General features: G+C 37.5%; 1 protein-coding gene across 6 annotated transcripts in view; it reads right to left on the reverse strand.

Moving 5' to 3' along the window:
• Window positions 1–17,103: 17,103 nt before the first annotated feature.
• The window catches only part of MBNL2 (muscleblind like splicing regulator 2), a 153,860-nt gene continuing 150,590 nt past the window's right edge, over window positions 17,104–20,373 (reverse strand). For all 6 annotated transcript variants that reach the window (XM_046664003.1, XM_046663999.1, XM_046664001.1 and 3 more), the window contains one exon: window positions 17,104–19,873. In XM_046664003.1, the coding sequence (XP_046519959.1) occupies window positions 19,859–19,873 (15 nt within the window). In that variant the 3' untranslated portion in view covers window positions 17,104–19,858. The remainder of the gene's footprint in view (window positions 19,874–20,373) is intronic.

Here is a 20,373-nt window from a genome sequence, read left to right on the forward strand (position 1 = left end):
TATAATCTCTTATTTAATGTGTGTCTATCCATTACCCTCTTATCATTGAAATAAGTAATTTTAGTTCTTTTGTCTTTTAACATTCATCTTATCTTCACAGGTGATTGATCTGCTACCTTTACTATATTTTTATCTGTAGCAGTGATTTTATTGCCTGGTGTTTGTTTTTTTTTTTTGATAACTTTTTTATCCCTATTTGTGGTTATTGCTTTCCCACTTAAATAAGTGCCTTCAGCATTTCTTGTAGAACTGGTTTCTTGGTGATAAGCTTCTTTAATTTTTGCTTTTCTGGGAAGCTCTTTATCTCTCCTTCCATTCTGAATGACAACCTCAATGGTTAGAGTATTCTTGGCTGTAGGTTTTTTCCTTTTAGCACTTTAAATATGTCATGCCTGTAGAGTGTTGGCTGAGAAGTCTGCTGATAGCCTTATGGGCTTTCCTTTGTATGTCACTTGTTGCCTTTCTTTTGCCACTTTTAGGATTCTCTCATTATCTTTAATTTTGGGCATTTTAATTATATTGTGTCTTGGTGTGGGCCTCTTTGGGCTTATCTTGTTTGGAACTCTCTGTGCTTCCTGTACTTGAATGTCTGTTTCCTTCCTTAGATTAGGGAACTTTTCATCTATTATTTCTTCAAATAAATTTTCATCTATTATTTCTTCAAATAAATAAAAAAAGAGCCCTTTTGTCTCTCTCTTCTCCTTCTGGAACACCTATAATACGAATGTTAGTGTGCTTGATATTGTCCCAGAGTTCCCTTGCACTGTTCTCATTCTGTCTAATTCTTTTTTCTGTTTTTGTGTTTAGCTTGGGTGATTTCCTCTAGTCTTTTGTCCAGCTCGCTGATCCATTCTTCTGTATCCTCTACTCTGCTATTGAGTCCCTCTAGTGAATTTTTCATTTCCAATATTCTTCATTTCTGATTGGTTCTTTTTTATATTTTCCAGTTGTTTGTTGATGAGCTCACTGTGTTCATCCAGTCTTCTCCTAATATTTGTGAGCATTCTTATGAGATTTTATTTGAACTCTTTGTCGGGCAGGTCACTTATTTCTGTTTCATTTAGTCCCTTTTCTGGGGTTTTGTCCTGTTCCCTTCCTTGGAATGTATTCCTTTGTCTCCTCATTATGCCTCTTTCTCTGTGCTTATTTCTATGTATTAGGTGAGTCGGCTATGTTTCCTGATCTTGGAGGAGTGGCCTTATGTAGGAGATGCCTTTTGAGGCCCTTCAGTGTGCTTCCCTCTTGTCACCAGTCCAAAAGGTCCAGGGTTGACCCCTTTGTGGGCTACTTGTGCACTTCTGCTGTGGCAGGGCTGCTCTTAATGCAGGTACCCAGGGAGTCTAGTCTTTCCTTCCCTGGCCAGCTGTTTGTAAATCTGGTTTGGGGAGCCTCAGCACCATTGGCTGCAAGGTCTAACAGCACACTCCTGTTGAAATTTTCCTGTTAATTGGGTAGGTACCCAGTGTAACTGGTTGCTAGGCTCAGGGGCTTAGAGTTGCTATAGGCCTTAGGCCTACAAGGCTGTTGTCAGTTCTCTTAGGAGTGCAGCTGAGTGGAGCTGGCCCTAGGCAGGGAGCATTTAATTGTTTCAGGCTTTGGAAGGTGGGGCTGATCCTTTTTCTGGCTATTTGTGAAGCACAGGTCTTCTGCTGCTGATAAGCCTCACCCCCCACAGGACCACACACCATCAACACAGTCCTGGTCCATGCACACTTCCCAACCTGCTAAAGCATACCCCAATGCTCCATTGCAGAGGCCCCCACCACTCCACCAATGCTCCCCACAGTTCACCTGGTCCTTACACAGGCCCTGCCCCACAGAAGTGGACACATTCACCTACCTGTAGAGGATCAAGGTACCAAGTCAATGGAGGCAGAAAAGTAGCCTGAGGGCTTGTTGTTGGGTGGGGCCAGTCTCTAGGGTGGGCTACCTTCCCTGCCTGAACTGGATTTAATGTGTGCTCTAATGGGTGTGGCAGACCCCTGGGCTAACAGGCCAGGGGCAGAACCTCAATGGTGTCTGCCAGGGTCTGTGTCAGCACGCCTGGACCAGGTCAGAACAATGGCCCCCACCAATGTCGCAGTTTCTGGAGAGGTCCCTCCTCTCACTGAGATGCCCCCAGAGCACACCAGGTGAGTCTCTTTTCACCAAAGGACTGTTAGCCTTCTCTCTGGTGATTTTAGGTTGCTGAGACAGGTGAGTTTGTGCATGAGCCCTTTAAGACCCGGGCCTTTTTGGCTTGCGTCTGATAGCTTTTCCAGGGGTATTCCCCACTGCACTTAATAGCCAGCAAAACTGGATAGTAAGACCCTCATCTCAGTTGTGCTGAGTCTGAAGGATGCTTATAGCAGTATTGGCCCCTGCTCTGGATGTTGCTCCTCCAGAGAGGGCTGAGTACCTTAGGGTGGCTCCCACCTGGCAGGCTGAGAAACTCCACTGCTCCCGCAGGTGACGTTTTTCTCTCCAGCAGGAATTTCTGCCTCTTCCGCCTTAGTCAGGACTGTCCCTTGTTGTGGGGTTCTTTTTATCCAGTTTTCAGTTTTCTATCCAGGGTAATTTTTCCAAAAATAGTTGTAACCTGGTTGTGTTCATGGGAGGAGATGAGTTCACAGTCTGCTTATGATGCCATCTTGATGAGATCTCTCCCTTAGCTTTTTTTTATCCAGGAAGGTTTTTATTCCTCCATCATATTTGAAGGATAGTTTTGTTCGATAGGGTATTCTTGGCTGAAAGTTTTTGTCTTTCAGAGTTTTGGATATATCATTCCATTCTCTCCTTGCCTTTAAGTTTTCTGCTGAGAAATCCACTGAAAGCTTGATAGGGATTCCTTTGTAATTTATTTTCTTCTCCCTTGCTGGCATTAATATTTTTTCTTTGTCATTTGCTTTTGCCAGCTTTACTACTATATGCCTTGGAGAAGGTCTTTTTACACTGATACAGTTAGGAGATCTCTTGGCTTCTTTCGCTTGTATTTCCAGCTCCTTCCCCAGGTTTGGGAAGTTCTCAGATATTTCTCTGAACAAGCTTTCTGCTCCACCCTCCTTCTCTTCTCCCTCTGGAATACCTATAATCCTTATGTTGCATTTCCTAAATGAGTTGGATATTTCTCTGAGAATTTCTTCATTTCTTTTTAGTCTTAGTTCTCTCTTCTCCTCCATCTGAAGCATTTCTATATTTCTGTCTTCTAAATTGCTAATTTGGTCCTCCATAATATCAACTCTCAGTTTAGGAAGTCCAGATTTTTCTTTATCTCATGTATTGTGTTTTTCATCTGCAACATTTCTGATTGGTTCTTGTTTATAGTTTCAATCTCTTTTGTGAAGAAGTTCCTGATTTCATTGAACTTTCTTTCTGAATTTTCTTATAACTTGTTGAGTTTTTTAAGAGTATTTTGAATTCTCTGTCATTTAGATTATAAATTTCTGTGACTTCAAGATTGATTTCTGGGTGCTTGTCATTTTCCTTCTGGTCTAGTCATTTCCTTTCTGTCTGATCTGGTCCTTTCTTTTCTAGTGTGGATTTGTGTCTCCACATAATTATAGTATCTGGTCACAGCTTCCACCTGCCGCCACTGGGTGGGGGTCAGGAGCTGTGTATTCTGAGCCTGCTGTGATCCATGGGTCTCTCGCCACAGCCACTTGGTGCTTTACTGTCTGTGCACTCTGGCCAACCACTGAGCTGGGACATTGTGGGGGGCCGTTTTCTTTTTCCTGTGCGATCCTCCAACCTCTGACTGTTTTACTGTCCATCAGATAACCAAATGTCCTAGTACCATTTATTTCTCATGGATTTTCCATGTCCCTCTGTCACTCTGGTATGAGTCAAGCTTTCTTCTGAGGGTGGACTGTTTCTGGTCTTTCTATTTTGTTCCATTGGTCTACCTTGTCTAGCACTATCAATTTCATACTGTTTTAACATGACAGTTTTATAATTAGTTTTGATGAGTTTTAGGGAAGTCCTTTACCGTATTTTCCTTTAGGGCTGTTTTGCATCCTTAATCCTATGCTTTTCCATAAACATTTTAGAATCAGTTTGTCAGGTAACATAAACAACTTTGCTATAGTTTTGATTTGATTACATTAGGGTTATGGATTAATATGGGAAGAGATGACATATTAACGACATTATTTTTTTCCCATTTGTGTACATGGGATATCCCTCTGTTTATTAAGGTCTATCAAAAAGTTGAAAATTTTTCTCAAAAAGGCTTTGTACATCTTTTGTTACATTAATCCGTAGGTACTTTATACTTTTGTTGCTATTGTCACTGATATCTTGTTTAAATTAATTTTTAAGCTGTTGGTGGGTTCAGTAATACAATTTTTATTATGTGGCAGGGACAACCCTGCTTTTCACTAGAGGTGTTTCCCTTTCTTCCTGGACACACATCTTTCTTAGCCTTCCTTCCAATTAGGTGTGGCCATGTGATTGACTTCTGACAAATGGAATGTGGGCATCTGTGGTATATGCCACATTAAGGTCTGACCATCAAACCTCCTCTACAGCTATCCCCTCTTTTCCTGTATGTTGCTGGATATTAATGCTGGGAGGACTTTGGAAGCCACATGTTGAGTAGGGTGGCATCTCTACCAACTGGGTCCCCGAGTGACTGGATGGAGTGGAGCTCCATCTCCCACCTGTTTCCATTAAATTAGCTTTACATGATGAGAAATGAATTTTTATTTTGTTAAGCCACTAAGATGTATCTATTACAACAAGGAAGATTATGTGTTATTGTTTGTGAGGAGCTTGGCCCTGTGCTGATATCTGTTGCCAATCTTCCTCTTTTTGCTTGAGGAAGATTGTTGCTGAGCTAACATCTGTGCCAATCTTCCTCTATTTTGTATGTGGGATGCCACCACAGCATGGCTTGGTGAGCAGTGTGTAGCTCTATGCCCGGGATCTGAACCTGTGATCCGGGGCCACCAAAGCAGAGTGCGTGAACTTAACAACTACACCACTGGGCTGGCCCCAAGATTATCTAATTAAATTAATTAGAATTAACTAATTCTAATCCCAGCAACTCAATAAGCACGTTTATTAATCTAAATATTTATCTATTGATTATTTAGTCTTTTCTGCATAAAAATTACATCCTTTGTAAATAATGAGCTTTGCTTGTTTTCTCTCCTAATTTTACAGATTTTATTTCTCTTTCTTGTGTTACAGTACTAGCTAAGACCATCTATACAATGTTGAATAAAAGCAGCAATGGTTTGCAAACTGCCTTGCTCCTGATATTAAAGGGAGTTCTTTTAACATTTTACTATTAATTGCTATGCCTGGTGTAATTTTGTATATATCCTTTATCAGGATATTGAAATTCCCTTCTTATTACTAATTTGTCAAGAGATTTTATCATGAATGGATGTTATTTATGATATATTTGCATCTTTGTGAAGTTCATATGTTTTTTGCCCATTAAACTGATAATGTGCTGATATATCTATTTTCATGAGTGACATACCCCAAAATTTTAGCTTTGTTTTACTGTCCTTTCATGATTTTGTTATTACTTTGGTATTAATGTGAATTGGGGAATGTTTCTATTTTTCTGCTACCTGAAAGAATTTGTGTAAAATTGAATTCTCTGTTTCTGAGATGTTTGGTAAAAATTATCCATAAAGTTGGCTGTGCCTGGTGGTGTGTGTTTGTGTATGAGTGTGATTAATTTTTAACCACTGATTTAATTAGTTTAATTGATTAATAGATTATAGAGTCTACTTTTGTTTTCTATTTCTTATTGGAGTAGTTTTGGTGATTTGTACTTTTCTGAGGCTGTATTGCATAAATTGTGCATAATATTCTTATTCTCTTAATCTGTACTGCATCTTTAGTTATATCATTTTGCATTCATTATATTCTTTATTTATGCCTTCCCTCTTTGTTTGCTTGATTAATCTTGTCAAAGCTTTGTCTTTTGTATTATTCTTTTCTGGGAACCACATTTTGGCTTTCTTGATTCTTTACATTGTATCTTTATTTTCTAATTTAGGGAAAATTTCTCTTACATTTATTACACTCGTCTTTTTCTTGGTACTTATGCTGCTTTTCTTTAGAACGTCTTAGTTTGGATGTTGATTTATGAATTTGGAGCCTTTCTTTCCTAATGTAATCATTTAAGGCTATACATTTTCCTCTAAATAGCATTTTATCTGTATATTTAAAGTTTATATATATATTTCATTATTGTTCAGTTCAATATTTTCTAATTTCCATTATGCTTACATTCAGAAGACTATTTTTGAATTAATAAACAAGTGGAGTTTCTAGTTATTTTATCATTAATTTCTATCATTTGCATTATTTTAATAGAAAAATGTGATTGGATACACAGTATTTGCAATTTAATTGTTGAGGCCTGCATTAATGGCCTGGCACAGAGTGCATTTTTGTGAGTGTTTCCAATGTGCAAGAAAATAATGCATATTTCCTAATTTTTGAGTTTTATGTTCATTAGGTCAAGCATGTTGATTGTGTTCTTTAAATATTTCAGATATTTCCTTAAGTACTTGATCTTGCTTGATCAGTCAATTACTAATGTGTTAAGTTTCCTGCTATGATGAGGATCTCTCATAGTTCTGGCAATTTTTGTTTATGTTCAGTTTTTGCTTATATATTTTGCGTTTATGTTCCTATGTGCATACCAGTACAGAATTGATTTTCCTCATGAATTGACCATTAGATACCAGCCTTTTAAAATCTCTAGTATTGCTCTTTGCTTTAAAATTTATTTTATTTGATGCTAATTTAGTTATACCAGCTTTCTTTTGGTTAGTTTTCCCTAGTTTCTCCTCTTCCATGCTTTGACTTTCCAACTTTGTGTATTTGTGTTTTAGGTATGTTTATTTTAAACAGCATATACTTAGATTTTTAAAAAATCCAGTCTGCCAATTATATTAGAGAGTTCAGTATGTTCATATTTGTTATGATTAATGATATTTTCATTGACTTCTACTATCTTATTTTGTGACTTGTTATTGTTTTTATGACCATGTTGTTTCAGATCAATCTGTCTATGTATATCTATGTATCTATGTATCTTAGAACAGGGCTTATTGTTACTGCCTCCTTTAGCCCACTGATTTTATTTTCAATCATTCAAACATAGTCAGATAACAACCCCCTGTAAAGCCATATTGGAGCCTGAAACAAAAGCAAAATGTGTGTACTTTTCAAAATATCCTCTCATACACAAAATGCGCAAACTTTTCAAAATATCCTCTCATATTGTGGACCGAGTGAAAAAAGTTAATGAAAGTTCAACAACCAAACAATGTGACTGTACATAAAGCCCATGTAGCCCCATCTGTTGTCAGGCCAGTTGTCTAGCCTTATAAGTCCACCTGGCAGGGGACATGTGGGCCAATTAGAAAGGACAGTTCGAGCTGCATGGTGACACAGGTTGGCAAGTCAAAAAAACAGCAACAGCCCATTTCTGCTCACAATTTTGTTCATCGTGAACTTTTTTCCATTAGTTTTTATTTTTAGGAATATTACATTAACAATGTTCTTTATCTTGATGACTGGGTCTTTTTGGTCACTGAGGTGGGCAAGTAAGCAATAATCCAGCCCTGCTGACTGTGTAGGCCTTTGGGCTCCCAGCTTCAGGCCTGATCTCTGACTGGAAAGGTTCTGTCTTGCTTTTGATCTCCAGTGCCATGCGGAGACTCCAATTTACTGGAGTTGGGCATGTGCCACCAGGCAATGGGTAGATTTGGCACTAACTCATGTTAAAGCATTATTCCCATTTTTTCCAACTTCTGAGTGTTTCTTTCTTGATAGCACCACAGATCGTTTAAAGAGATGTTTCTAATATTTTATCCAGCTGTCTTTGTTATTTTACTCCAGGGATTATTCACTGTATTTATTCTACCGTTCCCCTAGAAATGGACATCTGGAAGTTTCGTTAACATAAGATCTAAAGAGATGAGTTGTCTGCTGAGCTCAGCCAGTGTCTGATGACTGGCCACTGGTTTACCTGATTCCACTGTGAGACAGCTGGACTATCCCAGTGAACCTTGCCAGGAACAGTGCTGAGAGAGAGGCTGTCCTGCTGGGCTGTCCTGTGGGGTCTGCTCTTCTGACAGCTGGGTGGACTGAGAGAGATCCTGGGGAAGCAGGCCCACCAGCGCACACTGGGGAGGGTCCACAGACCACCTTCACCACCTCCAGGTGTGTGCCAGGACTCCTTTCCAATGGCAAACTTTTTAAAGTTTGATTTGTTTTTCAAAGATAGCTAATGCTTTTATATTCTAGGGACTGTTCTGAGAGTTTTGTGTATGTTAACTCACTTAATTCTCACAACCACCTTATGTGGTAGCTACTGTTATCTACAACAGAAAGGGAAACAGGACTAGAAATTCACTCACTTGCCTATTGTCAGGTAGACAGAAAGTGGAGAGTCAGAATTTGAGTACAGCTAACTTGGCTACTAATGCCATGCTCTTAACAACTATGCTATACTGCCTTTTAATGCAGCAGAAGGAAGTGTGGTTAGTATTAGCTCAGAACAATGATCAGCAAAAGACTCCCATATTGACTGGTTTCCTGTCTCCTACAATGAGTCCTGTGGGTAGAATATATGAGTTATTGTCCCTGTGTCCTCAGCTAGTTATCAACTGCTGCACTAAATATCTTAATTGATCTCTCTAAAGATTTTTACCAGAGCAAAACCACCAAATATGTGGTTTTTACTCATAACATATTGATGACTCTTGGAAGAGTTGGGATAATCTCCACATTGATTATGTGTATGTGTTTCTTAATTACTCCTTGCTGTCATAATGGAGGCTTTCATCAATAGTGCATATCAACTGCATTAATTCCCAAGTGTGACCCACATCAACTTGCAAACACTGTGAATGATATAGAGGAATGACTTCAGTTGCTTTGAAATGGCTCGGATGGATTCAGCAGGCAGGCACATTCTGGAATTTTACACCCTATGTGTTCTACAACTGAGTCTAGCTCCAAGATTGTATTTACCAAATGAAACTTAACACGCTTTGTTTTAACCTTATATGAAGATACTTGGCTTCCTTAAGAACCAATTTGATCTTCTTCAAGCAAAAAGAGGGAGATTGGCAACAGATGTTAGCTCAGGGCGAATATTCCTCAGCAAAAATAAATAAATAAATAAAACAAAACCAATTTGATAATTTTTCTGGCTTGTTTTCAAAGAAGTATTGACATGGGGCTCAGGAATATAAAAGTCTAAGAGTAAAAATTTGGATTGAGTGAAAGATGGCTTTTACTAGTTCCTTTTTATTGTTGTTATTGTTTTATTTTGTTTTGTTTGGGTGAGGAAGAGTAGCCCTGAGCTAACATCTGTTGCCAATCTTCCTCTTTTTGCTTGAGGAAGATTGTCCATCAGCTAATATCTGTGTCATTCTTCCTCTATTTTGTATGTGGGACACCGCCACAGCGTGACTTGATGAGCAGTGTATAGGTCTGTGCCCAGGATCCAAACCTGCAAACCCTGGGCCACCAAAGCAGAGCATGGGAACTTGACCACTATGCCACTGGGCAGGCCCCACTAATGCCTTTTTAAAATAAAAGCTGTGTTTCTCTTTGAAGTCTGTGAAAATTGGCCATTGTTTTAATCCATAATAAAAAAATATTTCAGCTTTGACTTCTTTTTATTATTCTCCTTTTTCTTCTATGATTAATTTAGTACTCTCTTAGGCAAGGCACTTTTACAGGCAAATAATTTTCTTTGTCAAAAAAGAATCAAATTGTGGCTTTAAATATATTTCTTGCATCATTTTAAAAGGAAATCAAGTGCTTGAATAATGAAATTGATGAATGATGGATCTGCCTCTCTATCACAGTTTGGATTTCCTGGGAAGCAGATTCTGAGATGGAGATTAACATGTAAGAAGGTTATTAGGGAGCACTCCTGGGACCAACCCATGTGGAAGGGAAGGAAGCATGATTGGGCAAAGGGAGAAGTTGAGCTGTGACACGGTTTCAATAAAGACCTCAGCCCACCCCGTGTGGAGCTGGGGATGACCCTTCAGTGTTGCCTTCACTTGGGCAAGGCTGTGAGCCCTTATACTCCTCTGTCAGTCAACTGGACAAGGGCCATGCTGGGGAAGGGAATGAGACTTTGGACAAGGCAGCTCTTGTTAGTCAATGCAATTCCAGAAGAAGGCTGACAGCTGAGGACTGACTACTGTAGCACTCCTAGACACTGGGGAAAAAGTGCTTCATTCTGAAGGAAGATCTGACAGCACGCTGCAGCAGCCACTGTGTTATCCTTTTTTGAGTTGTGGCTGTCTTGTTAAAGCCAATACCCCTTCTGTTTGTGTGTGCCTTTCATTCCTTCGAGTGTAGAACCCCGAACCGTTCTAATCACAGACCACTGCATTTTCATTCCTGTTGCTTCTCATGCTGCTTGCTTTGCCAATATATTTACTCCTCCTCAAGGTCCATCTCAAGAAACCTCTCCAGGGAGCTTTCTGTAATATCTCCAGCACTCACTAATTTCCGATAGCCCTCACTGGCTGTTCAATAGTTTGGAATTTATCGTGAAATACTTCAACATATGTCTTGTAATTTGTTTTCATCCATATGTTTTCTCTTTCTCTAGCTAAATTCTCTAGATTATGATGATTTCAGATTTTCACAATCTAATAAGGATATATGCTCCGTTTTTTATGTTTTCTAGCATTGTAATATACAAATTAAAGCTCAAAAATATTTGTCAAATGAGTGAGTCTCTCGTTTGTCTAGCTCCTTAGCCAAGAATGTAGATTAAGTGTAGGCAAAGTTTATGAGAAACTCTTTGAATTTTACAGTTTCAGATTTTCATCTGTGTCTGTCTCTTCTGGCACCATGGTTTCACTAATCATTCATTCAACAAATACCTGTTGAATCCTACTATGTTCTTAGACACTGTTCTAAGCAAAGGGGGTATGGAGGTGAACAAGACATGGGGCCTGCCATCCTGGAGCTTAAATTCAAAGAAAGAACAGATATTGCAACTGAAACATGGATGAGCAATATAATTATACAGCATGATAGCTATTATGAAGGTACTAGACCTAGTGGTGAGATAGAATCAGCCACTCTAGATCTGGGGTGAGGTGATACTATCTTCAGAAGAAAACGATTTTGCCATGCCCAGTGGGAGAAGACAACCATTCAGGCAGAAGGAACAGGAACTCGCGAGGCAGAAAGGACTCTGTGTATTTGAGAAACAGAAAAGAGGTCCAAGGGGTTGGACAGTAGTTAACACTGTAGAATGTGATATTGGATGAGGTTGGAGATGTTGCTGGCCAAGGTAGAGGGTTTGGATTTTATCATAAGAGCAGGGGGAAATCAGTGAACATTGGAGTTTGTTTTGTTTTGCTTTTTAAATAGAAGATAGAGGCAGAGTTACCATGAAACTAATAAAGCTTTAGCTTCAGGATCTCTCACTTGCATGAGTCCTTTCAAGGAGCTGGGAGGAAACCTAGCTGTATTTTCATATGATCATGCTTTTATAAAATTTGCAGTTGTTGAAGACCACTGTCTCTTTCCACTCCTTCCATCACACTCCCTTTTGTGGGGTGGCTTTGGAGTGGCTGTGGTCATTTTTGGGATCTGGCTCCAAGGAATTTCAGTGGGGATACTTTTAGTTTGGGTTTCATAAAATATAATTATATGGCTCATAGCCATTTCTGTGTATGCTTATGTTGTTGCTAGACATCTCTGTATAGCTCACCTTGTTTCTAGACATGAAGGTGCAGGGCCAGAAGTTTGCATTGCAATGTGAGTGTATCCTACAGCACCTGGTCCTGGAAGTAAGCAGGTAGTGGAAGTGAAAAAAAGGTTTGAAGTATATGTGATAGAAGCTACACCATGGAAAACTCTTCTAGATATCAGATGCCTAAAATTCTAAGTAGAGAATTTAGTCTTTATTGATGCTTATCTGTCAGGATAATAAAGCACAAATAGTTATAAATGCCCAATAGTTTTTCTTCTTTTTAGATTGGATTTGTGCAAAATAGAACTTATTGAAATTCTGTGTTTGTGGGGCACAAATCTGTAAGAGTCCAGTAAGCTATGTGTGTGTGTGTGTGTATGTGTGAAGTTGCATGTCAAATAATCAATATGAAAAAAAAATGATACTAAAAAAAAATTCTAGCCAAGCATACTGGAAATAAGATTGAATTACCTTTATGTTCTCTACATAGGAAATTATATTACAAAAGTATTATATTATGAGGATGTAATGAAAGGGGATACAGTCTAAACTTTAAATAAAACATAGAGGTGTGTCAAATAGTTAATTCATAAAAATGGTATGTTGTTTTTCTGTATATTTACTTCCATATTTAATTTTATATTCAGTTTTTGGATTCTTTTTCTTTAAGGCTCCTCCCCCCTAGTTTTATGACCTTCAAACCCCACAAAACCTGGATCCATCTCTGATTGGGATGGTGCTGTGATCTGATTTCTATTTTATGAAGGTACTGGCTGCCATGTGGAGAATGGATCAAGAAGTGGCAGGAGTAAAATTAGAAAGCCCACAGTTTGCATCCAATCACAATTCTTTTGAACTTAGTTATTAAAGAAGGACATAAAAATGGTCAAGTGTTGGCACTGGTCTTCCTTCATTGCTTTCTGGAGTTAACAGAGCCTTTGAGAGGGTTGGCCCTGAGAGCACAGTGCCACTTCTCAGACTTTACTGTACATACGAATCACCTGAGGATCTGGTTAGCGTGCAGATTCTGCTTCAGTAGGCCTGGGATGGGGCCTGGGATTCTGCATTTCCAACAAGTCCCCAGGTGGTCCTGTGGCAGGTTCAAGGACCACATTTGGGGTAGTGAGGTAGAAAAGCACTGTGGGTCTAGAATCAGACTGCCTGGATCTGAATGCCTGTTTTACTACAGGCTTTGTGACTTTGGTTATCTAATCTTTCCAGTCCTCAGTTTTCTCATGTATAAATGGGGATGCTAATAATTAGAATCGACCATAGAGGGTTATTGTAGAGATTAAATGAGATGATTCATGCTAAGAGATTATCACAGTATAAGGGCACCAGAAATGTTAGATACCATTGTTCTTGTTTTAATCAGACAGCACAAAACAAACAAAAGCAGCCCGATGGGTTGTGACTCTGGTCATCATATATCATTTAAGTGAGAGCTCCTTACTGAAAAAGCAACAGAAACCTTTTCATTAATACTCTGATATCTGTAGAAACCAATCTGTATATAAGCTGCTATTACTTATTATGAGTTGAATTGTGTCCCCTCAAAAAGATATGCTGAAGTCCTAACCCCTGGTGCTTATGAATGTGACCTTATTTGGAAATAGGCTTTTTGCAGATGTAATCAAGTTAAGATGAGGTCATTAGATTGGGCTCTAATTTCGTATGACTGGTGTCCTTTATGAGAAGATATTGTGAAGACAGAGACACACAGGGAGAAGGCCATGTGAAGACAGAGGCAGAGACTGGAGTGGCACAGCTGTGAACCAAGGAATGCCAAGGATTGACCGCCCCTACTGGAAGCTAGGGAGAGACAAGGAAGGATTCTGTCCGGAGTCTCAGAGGGAGCGTGGCCCTGCTGAGACCTTGATTTCAGACTTCTAGCCAAAGAACTGTGAGAGAATAAATTTCTGTTATTTTAAGCCATTCTTTTTGTGGTGCTTTGTTTATGACAGCCCTAGGAAAATAATACGGTACTCTTCATCCTTTTTCCATTTTTCACATGTTTATTTTTCTTCTTCGGCCACACGGAAAGCTTCTTGAGGGTAGAGATTGAACTTTGCTCATGTTCACGTCCCTTGAATGGCCTAGCAGTGCTTAGTCAGGGCTCAGTGAACGTTTGTTGAATTGAAGTAATTGTAGCCTTCCTAAGAAATAATGCAGCCCATTACTTGTTATAATGAATTCCCTATAATTTGCCTGTCAGCTTTTGGCATTAATTGTTATCGAGGAAATAGAAGAGATGTCTCTCAGTTGCCAAGAGAAGTTTGGATAGAACAGGGAAATAAATACTTATAGGGGAACACAAGAACTTATTTTAGTATTATTTTAAAAATAGTAAATAATATTCACTGACAGCTTGCTTGGTGTCAGGCTCTGTTGTATGTGGTCAGTATCTATTCTTCCATTTAATCCTCATAATGCCCTGGTGAGGTAGACCCTATTGTTAGACACAGCTTGCTGATGAAAAAAACTGAAGTTTAGGAGCTGTAAAAAGCAGAGTTGAGAGTCAGACTTGGGCAAGATGACCGGAAACTTAGCTCTTAACCACTAGACGATTGTGAAATGCAAACACTGATCTTCCCTTGCTGCAGAACTGAAAAATCCTTAACTTTGTGTTTATGGATGATAATGTGTTTAGATTGCTCTCCATATAAATATGTGTGTGAAACAGTGTTGAATATATACTTATTCTGTAGTATGTTTGTTACTTCTGTATATATCAGATCAATTTGCTCAGACATATTTAGGGCTTATGGGCCAGGTTTTCCTAAACCATTATCTTTATTGGGAAAAATTCATTGGTTTTCATTATTTTTTATTTCAAGAGGACCATATGGAAGCTTGATTAAGAAAAACTGGATAACACTGGAGAGAGAGTGCAGTGTAACATTCCTTCCAGTTGCCTCTGGTTCTAATAAAGTATTAGGCTCTGTCCTAAATATAGAATAGTACTTTGCAGCACATAGCTTCAAAATATTTCATAAATCATATTCTTGTGATAGAGAAGAAAACCTGTTTATGTAACCTAGGAAAGGAGTCTTCTTAGAGCTCCACCTTACACCTGGATGAATGCTTTGCTCTGAATTCTTTTATGAAATTTTGACCTGAAAGATGCCGCAAATAAAGCTCCTGTCAGCATGACCGTAGAGTTAGGACAGGCCGGGGCTGAGAGTCCTGCCGCTCGAGGTGATCTTGAAAGAGTTACTCAGTTCTCATGAGTCTTAATTTCTCGTCTACATTACAGGTATAATAACTCCTTGATAATGCTAAGGATTATGTAAAGTATATCAGAACAAAACAAAGTTACTTTCTGATTTATACCCTGTTTCATGAGAACAGCTATATGGGTTTTCACCAAATTTAGAGGGGATGTCTGAAAGGGTTTCATTAAAGTATAGGCTAAGTAGCACATTTGAAATTTACTTTGGGAGGCTAAAGGGACATCTTAAATAGGTCGGCAGTCATTTTCCAAAGTAGCTGAAGCAGAAGGAGAAAGTGAGGACACAATTGCTCCTGCAATTGAAATCCCCCGCGTGGGGGTTTTCAGCTGAGCTGTGGATCTAGTCCCCCAAGGGCTGACATTGACAGGTAATGTTGATCTAGAATCAAGCTACTTCTCGCAGCAGAATCTCTATATACCTTGATTAAGAATCTCTGTGGCAGTTAGAATTTACTTATCAGTTATTAGTAGTTCTCTTCAATAACACAGGGTGGGCTTGTTAGAAACCTATGTGACTATTTAGCATAGAGCTTGGCACATAAGGAGATCCCTGGTGAACATTATCAATTCCACCCCTTCCCCATCCCTGCCAGCCACCTCTCCCACCAAGAGCGTGGAGGGAAGTCACTGCTATGTTTTATTTTGTATGAATCATACTTATTCATAGTGACTCAGTCATTTCTGTGGAGATAGAGCAGTCCAACAGCAATGCTAGCCTAATATTTTAGAGACATTAGGATATTTGGTGGGAAGAAGAAATAATTCTTCAGCAAGCCAGTATTTTTTTGTCACAAATATCAGAATGCTGAACTATATTTCGGTTTGCCTGGCTGCCCCTAAAATCTTTAAAGTGTTGCAAAAGAACTTTGGTTAATAATAAAAATGTGTATTTCTTGGTTTGAAACATTGCTTTTAGTTTAGGCTGCCCAGAATTAAAATAACACTTTCCTATTGGCAGATAATTATAGAATAATGTATCTTTTATATTTAAATATTTTTTACGCTGAAGAGATAAATTAGTTTCATCCTCTCAGGTTTAAATTTCACTTTTGATTTTGAAGTAGTGCCATAAAAAGTCAGTCTACTGATGAAAATTACTCCTCATAAAACCAGGTGTGAAAAATTTTAAGTACAGTTTGTCTTAGATTTTTCACTTAAAATAACAACATGTTCTCTAAAGTTGGCACCTTGAACTATTAACAGAGAATGTTCTCTTATAAGGAGTGACTGATAGGAGAGCAGCTTTTCTTCTGCATTTTGGTAAAAAAAAATTCTCGTCCAAACCTACAGCCAGTTTTTCAAACATCCACAAAGGTGTGAAAGTATTTTTACCCTTGGAAATCCTGATGGCACAGTCTAAAAATACAAGTGCCTTTATTTGTACATGGCTGGTCTGTTGAATGTGTTTTCTACCCTCCTAAGGGATGTCATAACCATTCAGAAGGCCTGAGCCTTAAACCTGCTGTGGAGAAGACCTTCTTCTCTCTCTCATTCCTGCCTTGGCCCATAGGGGAGGTGATTTCTGCCAACCCCTGCATGACAAGGAATGTTCCTGCCAAAAGCTAATACCACATTCCTTGAGAAATACTGTGGGCGCCAAAGGGCTGAGGAAGAAGAAGTCTGAGAAGGTACACACCAGCTCTCAGGGGGACTCTCTTTGTTGAACACCTGCCCTCAGGTATGATGCTTAGCTCTTGTTCTCTCCTTCGTCCACCTGACCCGGGTGTCTGCAAAGAACAGAACTAACCAGCCTGCCTCTTTCTCCAGCCTCAGGTCTAAGACGTGTTGTCCAGTCAGGCTCTTACTAGGAGTCTGTCTTATGGATTCATGGACACTTTTTCATCTGTTCATGAAGCTGATATTTTGTTCCCCATTCGGTTACTGATGTTCACATCTCTTCGCATTAAGGCAGAATGCCAAAGAAGAGGGCTGAGTGGTGGGATTTATCTTTATTTCTAATTTTAAAGAATACTAAAAATACTTCTAAAATGATTCTTTTAAATTGTTTTTCTTACTGTTAAAAAGCCAAAACCAAAAGCAAAAACCTTCAGGCTCTCATTTGAAGACCAAGAGCTTGGTCTTTTTTGAAGTTACCAAATGTTATCTATGTGAATGTAAAACCCATTTTGTCTGGCTAATTATTAATCTGTCTCGACACAAAAAGGAGAAAGACTAGAAATCCTTTTAAATGCTTCTTTTATTTCATTGGTTGTACATTGGTGAGTGAACTGAATATTACAACCAAAACATAGAATTGATACAAATTAGACTCCTGTTTACACTGTAAGGTAATGAATGAAGGAATTCTTTAAGTGTTACAGAAAGATTTAGTAGAAATGTTACCAGTGATGTGGCCGAAAGAATATTTCGGTGAAGTGCTGTTATATCCTGAAAACCAAGAGTGAAATGTAGTTCCCATACAAGTGGCGAGTTCGTCTCTTAACTACAGTATTTGTTGAATTACTATCTTCATGTCTTGGATATTGGTGATTTTGTTTTTGTAATTAAACAAAGCATTTAAGATTTATTCATCATAGTCAGACTTCTGAATATAAACAAACTTTTGGCAAATAATATTTATACAGAAAAATAGTTTTAGATCCTCTCAAATCCCAGAATTATTCTATAAAATTACATTATAAATAAATAAAAAGCAAAATCTGTTGTACATATATTTGTACATCTATGCATTTGCCTTGCCTCCTCCTTATTGTAAATGGCATATTTATGACTCTTTGCATATTATAATCACGACTCTGGAAAATGGATCTCATAGTAAAAATACAGTCTTCTATGTTGGCTTGGGGATAAGGTGATGTTTTGATGCTCCGTTATTAAAGGGCTGAAAATAGTCGTGTGCTAATAATTCTTAAAATTAAAATCATGAAACAAAAGAAAAAAAGAAAGACAATGTTACAACAATTAGTCTACAAAAATATTTCAGTGATTCCCATAATTTACCTTTTAGTAATGTATACTATGTTTTCAATGAATTTAAGTGAATTAACAAAGAAAAAAGAAAATAAGTTTGAATGTTGTAGGCAAGTTGTAGCATAACTACATTGTTATAGTTGAGAAAATTACAAATATCAATAATACATAAAGATGAAACTACCAAAGAAATACAAGTTAGATACAATACTTTCCCACAAATTAAAACAAATGCAACAATACAAGCACTATGTAAGATTACACTTAGAATGTGATTTTCTTTTGACAGGGTTATCAAATCTATGATATAAGATAGTCATTAGACTTTGACCAACAATAATTAAAATGGCAGATTTCTTTTTTCTCAAATAAAAATGATATGGTTGGTGCATCTAGTTTTCGGAACAGGCGGTGATGTCAAAATTTAAAAATATTTTACATTCAATCTCAAAAGTCAAAATACTTCAATCACTAAAATGTTCACAAAGAAAATGGATGTTTTAAACAATTATACATAATATTCATTTATAACAGCTGTTTTGTTTTTTAAACAATAATTTAAAAACTATGTAGGTACTGTAAAGGCTATGTGCAACATATAAAATGTGAAATATGAAATATTTGGTACGATAGTGCTTAAAATAAACTTTAAAACAAACTTTCTGAACAAAATTTAATTGTATCGCTATTACCTTGAAGATCAACCAAGTATTTAAAAAAGTAAACAACATTAAAATATGTTTCATCCATATATAGTATATATATGTATGTGTATATATAATATGTATGTACTTGTATTAAAGTTTTTTATACTTTTGAGACATAAAATATGCTTTAAGGTGAAAGAATTAAAAGAACTATTTTTTCCATGCTGTAGTCAGTTACAACCCTTTAAGCCAACTTTTGAAATGCAAAACAGTAATGGATTTTTTAAAAAGTGAAACTATCTACTTTTTGTTTACATAGTAATTTAGATTAAAGTCACAGTCAAATTTTCAGTGACTAAACTCAAACTTACTTAAATTAGAATATTATACAGATCTCCTCACCTACAGCTTCCTTGTTTGACTAGGTTTTTAGTTTTTAAGAGTTATTCTGTAACAGGCAACCGGATGGTGAGTTTGAAAGACTAATCCCTTAGATTAGACTGTTGGCATGGGCCTCTCATTCTTGTCAAGCTGGATGAAGTCTGGCAAAATCTAGGCACTTCTACAAAGTCTCTCTTATAAAACAACTTTAAAAATATACTTGTAAAATAATACCTTCAAGACTTTGTTTGGTGGGGTATGAAGCTCATACCGTGCAAAGTTTCTTTATCAATCTAGTTAATGTTACTCTAGAATCACATGATTCAACGTGGCATCTCCAGGCAAACCAAATCCCACACTTTGATGTGTCCCCAGTCCTTGTGCTTGAATTTCCATTCAGATTTTAGACCTGCAGGACAGGTATCGGTTTTACTTCACTTCTCCTCTTTGCTGCAGCATTCATGTCGTCAAGAAGTGAAACATACCCTTTGATCCAGTGGGTCAATGAAATAACAGTAATCGGAGTTAGAATCGAACCTGCCCTTGGAATAGGTTTTTAAACTAACGCTAATTGTTTATTGCTAACTTGGAAATATTCTGAGTCGAAATGAGTAAACTGGTTGGACTTTCTGCATCAGCTATAGTTATGGAGATAAGACAATATTCCTAGGACAGAAACTATGTTTAGAAACCCTTTAAAAGTAAACTTTATCCTTTATGTCTTTAAACATCACAGCTGGTCTCAGGTAGTTAACTATCTTAGGTTGGAATATACTAAGCATACCATATTTAATACTCATATATGATATAGCAGCACTAGCTTCTTAGAGTTGTGGTCTGTCCAGAAGAACTAAATCTTTATTTAGCATGCAGTTTGTGGCAATTCTATTGAGGAGGAAACAGGATAGTATGTACAGTAACAATGTTTAGTTATTCTCAATGCAGATTCTTGGCATTCCATTCCGTTTCTGCTGATTATTTCAGAATTATCTGTTAAAGAAAAAGACAAGCATGATTTAGATATCCTTCTGTGGGGGAAAATACCAAGTTTAAGTTTTACTCTTTGAAAATAGACATTTAAAAATAGGAATTTTCTTCAATTTCTCATAATTTTGGTGCAATTATAATTTTGCACAATCCCCACCCTTCATGCTGAAAAATTTTACACTTAAGTACTTCTGCTACATGGCCACTGTAAAAATGATTCATATGCACAGTATTTTCTGTAAAATTGTGACAGCATATATGTGGGCATGCACTCTGTTTAGACTCTAATCTCCTGTTTTAGTTTTTGCTTCATATCTCTTTATTATATGTTCACATTATTGTTCAATTAATATTTGCTAAGGTGATCTGGAAGTCTGATAAGAGAATTAGTTTGTAAGTGAAAAGTTGTTTGTAAGGTTTAAATGTAAATATTTTAAAATGCACAGTAAATTAAGTATTATTTATTTATCAACTTGCATTTATAATTCAAAGATGTGTTCCCA

The sequence above is a fragment of the Equus quagga genome, chromosome 6, assembly GCF_021613505.1.
Source record: "Equus quagga isolate Etosha38 chromosome 6, UCLA_HA_Equagga_1.0, whole genome shotgun sequence".
Taxonomy (NCBI): Eukaryota; Metazoa; Chordata; class Mammalia; order Perissodactyla; family Equidae; genus Equus; species Equus quagga.